Genomic DNA, 8681 nt, shown 5'->3' with positions numbered 1-8681 from the left:
AAAAGGTGAAGTAAATGCCCCAGAACCTTGCATTTTTATCGACGCTGCCCTGTTCCTGCAGGAAGCAAACCTCAGAGAAGTCACTGGTTTTGCTCTCAGTGGATTAGACGTCCCAATGTTTGTATACCTGAATCTTTTAAGAAAAGCACCAGGTAAAACGGTCACACCTTTTGAAGTAAAATAGTGACTAACTGAATGCACACACCTCCACACCCTTTAACCACCTGCTCAAGGTCAATTCATGGGCAGTTCCCTTAAAGGAGGTTATTTCTATTTTGGTATTATTACCACAATAACTAAAGTTTTTAAGCAGGAAAAAAAGTCTAATTACAAATAAGTGAACGGCAGCCCAAATGAAGCCCTTTTACTATGATTTCCAATTTTCTGGTCAATCCACACTGCAGTGATACAAGGAAAACCACCATTTTGGTTCCCAAGTTTTATTGAAGAACTCATACAAAATATTTCAGATAAAGGAGTTTTAATCCTCATCTTCCTCCTCTTCCTCATCTTGGTTTATCTGGAAGTAACGCAATTCGTAACTCTCTTTGCTGTTAGCAACTACGCGCAACCAATCACGTAGATTATTCTTCTTCAAATATTTTTTGGTGAGATATTTCAAATACCTGCAGAGAGAGAACACTTGAGAACTCACCACAGGGCTCCGGCATCTCCAACAGTCACTTGTATAAAACCTGTGCATTCAAACCATCACCATTCAGGGTGTTCTCCCAGCATCCAAAAAGGGCAAAGGTAAGGCCGATATACCCAGCCAAGGTTCTAAAACAAGCGTCAGCCACATTTCATCTACACTGGCAATAAAAATGAGGACACACAAGGAGAGGTCACAGTTGTCGGTTAAACACAGCAAAACGCCTATGAAGTGGTTCTTAGTGACCACTGGAGAAAGATACCACAGTAGTAATGACACAGTTAAGTACCCGATCTTAGTACCTTTTACGGAGAAATCACTGGGTTTCTAATGAGCTCCAGGTACTTCCTGCATCTCACCTCACGGATTCTAACCTCCTTCCGAGGTTGTTCGGATGACGGGGATTGTTTGTCATACACTCACTCCGGCCAGGAGATGCTCACCACCCAACTCCTGGGAAACAGGACGCCACCCTGCCACTGCCCTTGCTCCACCTCTGCAAGTGACGGCACTCAGTCCTTTCAACCTGTCAGCCTGACTGCTGGCGTGGCCTGGGGGACAGCTAAGCAGTCACCACAGCAAACTGCTTAAAAAACTGGCTGTTTTCATAAAGGCAGCAACTGGCTTCTGTGCTCAACATCCCAACTGCCCAAAGCCTGCAATCGTGTTTCTCCTCTCACTTGTTTACTTAGGAGGCCCTCGGGCATCTTTCCAAACCCAAAAGGAGAAGAGGGAACAGAACACCAAACTAAGTCCCGGCTGGGCAAATTAACCTTTCCAAGCCCCACTCTCCCCCTCCATGAAATGAGACTCCTGATACTTACCATCTCTTCAGGCTGTCACAAGGACTACGTGAGACACACAGGCAGACCGGCAAGGACCCAGATAGGAACGAACCAACAAACTCACCACCTCCAGGAAATGAGTACCGCTCAACAGCGTTACTTACGCCAACAAAGCAATCTTCACAAAGATGTGAAGATCTCAGTTCAATCCTATCCACTTTCCCCTACATAAAAATAAATCAATTTGGTCGTTCCATCTAAAAAGTATTCTTTTCTGCCATTTACTGTTTCTACCATATTGTATTCAGGTGAGGTGCTTAATTTGAAAGTCCAGGTGGCTTAAGATTTTTCATAATTTTTAAATTAAACCGCCTGGGTGGCTGAGTTAGTAAGTGTCCGACTCTTGATTTCGGCTCAGGTGATGACCTCCACTGTGAAGGCAGAGCCCGCTTGGGATTCTCCTCTTTCTGCCCCTCCCCCACTCGTGCATGTGCACACAGGCTCTCTCTCTCGATATAAATAAAAATTTTAAAAAATTTGTTCTTTTTCCTTTTCTTATAATAGGACGTTGGAAAACTAGGTAAAAAGCTACAGAAGTGTGCAAACAAGAAAAAGTCCTGGATTAGGAATACCTAGAACACTTCAAGAAAACCATTACCATCCAGAAAGGGAAGCGATGAACACAGGGCCCCTGTCCTCCTGCACTAGGGATGAACAATCTGTGCAAATGGAAAAGGTGTCAGGAGCCATTCTCACAGCCAGCCTGGTAAACGTCGGGGACAGGTCACAGATCACAGCATCACCCCCAGGAGCTCTGCAAAAGCCCAGTGTGTCGCAGGCTTTGTACGGCCTGGAGGCCCTATGGTTGCACCCATCTCTCGTGTTATCAAATCTCCTTCTGGGGGTGCCCGGGTGGCTCAGTCGGTTAAGCGTCCACCTTTGGCTCGGGTCCTAGTCTCACAGTTCGTGAGTTCGAGCCCCACATCAGGTTCTGTGCTGACAGCTCAGAGCCTGGAGCCTGGAGCCTGGAGCCTGCTTTGGATTCTGTGTCTCCTTGTCTCTCTGCTCTTCCCCTGCTTGTGCTCTTTCTCAAAAATAAATAAACATTAAAAAAAAAAAATCTCCTTCTGCACAAATAACTGAACCAGGCAGAGTAGGAAGTCACCTCTTGGCTGATAATAATTAAAGCTAAAAGCAAAAGCTGAATTATACCAAATCTGTCCTAACACACCTTCAAATCTCCCATTACTTGATTCAGTCTGATTGAAAGCTCCTAAGAACATGCCAGGCTCTGGGCTAGGAGCTAGGTATAAACCGGTTCAATTCCTTACAACCACCACACAATACTGCAGGACAAGCGAACTGGGGTCTCCGACTTAGAAAAATGGGCCCACAGGAATTAAAAGGATGGCTTCAGTCTAAACTGAGATCTCGGAGTCCTCATCCAACGATACTGGCACTTACAGGGAACTAAAAGTAGAATTAAAAATGAAAGCACATTGATCGTGAACGCTGAAGAAGGTAGAGAACTGTCCTATCGCTGTGCTGTGCACCTGAGCCCAGTACAACACTGCATGTCAACTATACCTCAATAAAATAAAAACGAAAGCTCTCCACTGATCTACAGGGAAAGGAGGCAATATTCTCATTTTCAGTACTGTCTAAGCAAGTCTGAGCATCTTTACTGCTTGAAATACGTTAGCCCGTGAAAAACAAAATTTTTAAAACTACCAAAAATTGAATGCTTTCAACCCCCACAGGATCATTCATTCAGTGCCTCCTTGCACTGGACCCTGTTCCAGGAATTAAGGGATGCAAGCAAAAAACAAATGACCGGGGGGGGGGGGGGGGGGGGGGGGGGGGCGGGCGGGACCCAGAGATGGGAGGCTGGCAGGTAGCACTTTCCTGTCCCATACCTTTTGGAAAAAGGCACCTCAGAAGTGACCGTAATCTTGCTCTTGCTCCGTTCGATGGTTACAACCCCTCCACCAAGATTCCCGGCTTTTCCATTCACTTTAATTCTCTCTTGAAGAAACTGCTCCTGTGGAAATGGTCAAATCGATCAGTAAGTGAAGCGACAGCTTTGCCCACTTGTTTTATGCTCTTAATACTGAATGAAGACTTGTTTCTATGTTCAGTCTTCAAAAAAAAAAAAAAATTACAGCACATATTTAGCTATTAATATGAGGTCTGAAATCTAAGAATGGAAATTAGAAGACAGCACTACTCAACTTTATTTACACGTGGAACATGAAAACATCCCCGCATGAACACACGTGACTGCTTCCACACAAGGTCAAACAAATGTGCCTCTACACAAAAGGCTTGACTGATGAGTCAAAAGTAAAGAATAGACAGGAAACCTAGGGCCAAACTGTTACAAAGTACAGACAATTCTGAATCTAAGGAGTATAAAACATTGCTCTCAGTACCATGAGAGGAAATAAGTCAGCCTTCAACCTAGCAGTAGGAGCAAAACCTAACACAGACCAAAACAACTCTACATCAGCTCAGGGGCCGTTTGCATGGCACAGCAGAAGGGCAACAGCCCAGGAGCCCAGAAATGGCACTCTTGGCAAAACCCCTTGGAAGCCTGGGACCCACCTCCATGGGGTGAATTCAGGGGTCTTGGTCAAAAAGGAGGACTCCGGGGGTGCCTGGCTGGCTCAGTCAGTGGAGTGTGCAACTCCTGGTTGTGGGGTCAAGACCCACATTGGGCTTAGAGCCTACTTCTTTTAAAAAAAAAAAAAAAAAAAAAAAAAAAGGGGGACAACTCTGGTTCTCTTGCTGTTACAAATGATATGAAATCCCTCCAGCCCCAAATCCCTACAATCCTCTATTTAAAAACTCCAAGGGTAGGGGTGCCTGGACAGCTCAGTCAGTTGAGTGTCTGACCCCTGATGTCAGTTTGGGTCATGATCTCATGTTTCATGGGTTAGAGACCCACATCGGGCTCTGCTCTGATGGCGTGGAGCCTACTTGGGATTGTCTCCTCCTGTCTCTGCCCAGCATGCACACACGCACTCTCTCAAAAATAAATTTTAAAATACATACATACATACTCCAATACACTGTACATTAACTGAGGACAGAGTAGAGTGACTAAGTCAGAAATCTTGATTTTTGCATCTTAGACTCAAGTTTTTTTTTTTTTATCCTAAGAAGGTTCTAGAAGGAAAAACAATTACACACAAGTGAGTGTAAAGGCAGGGAGAGGGAAGCGATGCCAGGGAAGGGCCAACACAGACACAAGCTGGAAGAGGCCACAAAGGTTAGGAGGGAAAGGTGGCCACAGAGAAGAGAAAAGTAACGTTGTTACACAGAGACTGAGGAGCCAATTAAGGGACTTCCCGCAGCAACAGAGACACAAAAAGCATCACATCACACAAGGCAGGGACACGCAAGAAGTTACGGGCATTCACTGTTGTTAGTGGCCATAGGCTGAACCTCTGGATTTTTTCACCTGAAAATTATTCTTGTTGTAACATTATCTTTTGGCAAAGAGAAGAGCAAATGGGAATTTAAGAGCCTCTGCACAAGAAGTCTGAATTCTGGGACGCCCGGGTGGCTCAGTGGCTTAAGCGTCCGACTTCGGCTCAGGTCATGATCTCGAGGGTTATGAGTTCGAGCCCCGAGTCGGGCTCTGTGCTGACAGTGTAGAACCTGCTTTGGATCCTGTCTCCCCCCCACACACACACACACCCTCTCTGCCCCTCCCCTGCTCGCAGGTACGTTTTCTCTCTCTCTCAAAAACAAGTAAACATTCTAAATAAATAAATAAATAAGTAAGTCAGTCAGTCAGTCTGAATTCCCCAGACACGGCTACCAAACAGGTAAAGAGTAAACTGCCAAGTTGCACAGTCAAAATATGGCAATGAGGTTAATTTTTCTAGGGCCAAATATATGGGGTAAAATATCAATACAAAGCGGGATATGGAAAAAAACAAGCTCCAATTACAAATCAGCAAAGAGAGTATTTTAATGTAAACACCGAAGCCCTGATATCTAATAAAAAGAAAGCCCAAAGAAACGCTGCTATCTGTCCAATACCCATAGCCCAGCAGTCAGGCCGGGTGGAGACAGCCCCTTACTCTGTGAGGATCAGGGCCCAGTGCTTATGCTTCAACACACCAAGGTGCCAAGCGGGTACTGGATCCAGTGGGGTTGGCCGTTTCCTGGGAACTCGGAAGTAAATAAAACCACTTTTGGAAACAAAAGGAAAGAGGCGAAAGAAACTGAGGCAGTTCCCTAGCATTGATGTTTACTCCTCACCACCGATACACATGAAAGAAAGTGAGACTTAAAAACAAGTAACCAGACCAACTTCCGGTCTGTGTGGAGCCAGAACCAGAGATGCCCATGAGCAGGAGAACAGAAACGTGGTTTTCTCGGCAACATCTCAGAAGGTCCCTCCCTGTCCTGCGTGGCAGCAAGGGTGTCACTTACGAAATTGGCAGCATCCATGATTCCGTCTTCTACAGGGTGGGTGCAGTCCAGAGTAAACTTCAGAACTTGCTTCTTTTTTTTGCCCCCCTTCGCCACAAGCTTTTTCTAAGGTGCGCAAACGATACACAGATGAAGGCACGACCGGTATGCCCCTCCCCTCAACCACCAAAAACATAACCCAACCAAAAACGCCTGAGATGGAAAAGCCCACACAAATCCAAAATCCGCAAAGCTGTGCTCGCTTGCAGGGTCGCAAGTGACCTGCCCTGAGGGGTGGTACCCAGAATGCTGCTCTGTAAGCTTAGGGGCCGGGAGTCATGCCCTTTTGAGGGGGAAATTCTAGCACTCTGACTTACTTGCCCTTTCCAGCCTCCCCCATCTCTCTGGGCATGAAAACTCTGTTACCTTATGAACCACAATAAAAGGAACATTTTCTTTTATTTACCATAAAACTTTAGAAACACAGTTTCAAGAAACAGTGCATACTTTATTCCAGGACTAGGGCAAGCATACAAAGTATGCCTTGCATATCTAAAACAAATTGAATCTGAAATGAGTACTTGTCCTAACTCTCCAGATTAGGGTCCTGATCCGTTTAACTGCTCGCCTACCTTCCTGAAAACCACAGTGGGAACTGCACGTCCCAGCAGCGCATCTACCCCAGCAGGGACAAGAAAAAGACTCAAACTTTGGTTCTAATTACAACACTACTGTCGATTTCTAGGTTTTGATTTAAATCATCAGTCTGAGCACATCCTGCAAGGATCCAGTCCCTTTACTCTCACAAAGCTCAGTCTTCTCCCTCTGCAAACTCCAACATCACTAAAAAAAGCACTTGTACGACCTTACCTAACTACTTGCAGTTCCACTCTAAAGAGTTTTACAGACTCTAAAAAGACTTTTCCAAGAACACACCTGGTCCCCCTTCACGTTTAAAAAAATTTCATCTACCATTTGACTGGCTCAACTTGTCCAACATTTTAGCTACTCCAAAAATCACGGACTTCTCTTTAAGACATCTCTTCCTGGTAACCTAAAGGGATGCTTTAAGATCTAGCCCCGGACAGACACAATCAGCAAGTAAAAGACCTGCCCACAATGGGATCCACACCTCCCATCAAGGTTTTAAATCAAAGGCATACAAATGCAGAGAGGTATTAAAAGCCTGCCCCGGCAGAAAAGAGTAGGTAAGCCGAAAATGTTAACGGTGTCCCAACAAAAGGGAGGCAGGAAAACGACTTGCTCGAGGCAACATGTGAGGAGGGCGAGCTGCAGGCCGAGTGACACGAGGGCGCCACACGGCCGGTCCCAGCCCGGCCGGGGCTGAAAGGAGGTGGGCCCTGCCCTCGACCAAAAAGTCTCTACAGGTGCGCCCTGAGGAACTGCTTCCTCCATGAACACTACGAGGGTCCTCAAACCCAGGCCCCTCTCTGAAAGCAAGCCGGCCAGACACCTTCCGTGGACATTCCCACTCGTCTCCAAGTCCCGGGTGCAGGTTACCCGGATATGCGACTCCCGAGAGTGGCAGGTCCCCTTCCTCTTCCCCGCCCTCCGCCCAGGTAACCAGGCCCAGACCCTGGCTGCCTCACGCCAGCCGGGCTCCCCAGGGCCCTGGCCGGCCCAGGCTCTAGCCTGGGCGCCCCAGCTCCCGGCTGGCCGCAGACAGGCGCCCGAGCCCGAGTCGCGGGCTCCGCAAACTCCGGGGCTCCTCTCGCGCCCCAGGCCGCGGCCTCCTCCGCCCACAACGTGCTGGGCCCGGGGCGGCCCTGGCCCGCTCCCGCCGGCCTGCCAGCCCAGCCTCGGCCGGGCTCTGCACAACGCGGTCCCGCGCGAGCCGGGCAGGAGCCGGGCCAGCGAAGCCCACGTGCTTGCCCCAGAGCCGAGGCCTCGCGCGGAGCCATACTAACCACGGGCGCCATGGCGGCAGCGGAGGCAGAAAGGGAGGTGGGCGCACTACGCAGACGCAAAGAGCTCGCAGCGCGCAGAGCACGCAGGACTCAGGCCGTACCAATCGCCCGGCCACGCCCCTCGGCCGCCACGATTTCGCCCTGTTTTGTACGATCGGGGAGCGATTGCTTTTCCCTGAATGCGAAGCCCGTCCTATCGCAGGCCTTGGGCGGGGGGGGGGGGGGGGGGGCGTGCTGAGGAAGGAGGCCCTGTGGCCTGTCCCACTGCAAACGATCGGAGGGGGGAGCTAGACTGGATGAGCCCAAAGAGAAATAGAGGGTTCGCTCTACTTTTGAAAGTTTTGGAAAGAGAAAAGAAATAAGGAAATTCACTAACCCATAAATCACCAGCTAGTGGTATGGGAGTAGAACCCACCAACTTGGGGAGTTGAGGCCTTTCTGGTCCTGGGATCCTAATGCCCAAGAGCACTTTGGCTTCTTCCTACTTGAAGTGCCCATCCTTGAAGCTGGTGCTCGGGGGCTGTGTCTCCCAGGGCTAGCCCTCCATGCTGCAGTCAGGTACGCTCTCCCGTTTGACCCCTTCGCCATCTCAAATACAAGCCGCCCACCCTCCGATCATCACCACCTAGCTTTCCAGCGCGTGCCTTCTAGTTTCCCAGTTCCAAAAATTCTTGTGCCAACACTTCTCAAACTGGCACGTAGACAGGAATCACCTGGGGATCTCCTCAAAATGCAGATTCCAATTCAGTGGATCTCACTGGTTTCAGATTGTGCATTTCCCACAAACTCCCAGAAGATGCTGCTGCCGGTGGTGGTCTATGCACCCCAAGCTGAGTAGCAGGGATCTTCAACCGCTGAACTAAGATCCATCGACAGGCCTGCTTTCCACCC

At 48.5% G+C, this 8681-nt stretch overlaps 1 protein-coding gene across 1 annotated transcript; it reads right to left on the bottom strand.

Moving 5' to 3' along the window:
* Nucleotides 1-424: 424 nt before the first annotated feature.
* RPL22 (ribosomal protein L22) lies at nt 425-7912 on the bottom strand. Its single transcript, XM_058719305.1, has 4 exons — nt 7791-7912; nt 5884-5988; nt 3354-3478; nt 425-626 (listed from the first exon to the last, which is right to left on the bottom strand). Exons 1-4 carry the CDS (start codon nt 7800-7802, stop codon nt 482-484), a joined length of 387 nt encoding a protein of 128 aa, XP_058575288.1. The 5' UTR covers nt 7803-7912; the 3' UTR covers nt 425-481.
* Nucleotides 7913-8681: the final 769 nt, after the last annotated feature.

The sequence above is a fragment of the Neofelis nebulosa genome, chromosome 2 (assembly GCF_028018385.1).
Source record: "Neofelis nebulosa isolate mNeoNeb1 chromosome 2, mNeoNeb1.pri, whole genome shotgun sequence".
Lineage (NCBI taxonomy): Eukaryota > Metazoa > Chordata > Mammalia > Carnivora > Felidae > Neofelis > Neofelis nebulosa.
The sequence above is the reverse complement of the archived record's forward strand: the minus strand, read 5'-3'. Positions and strand labels throughout refer to the sequence as shown.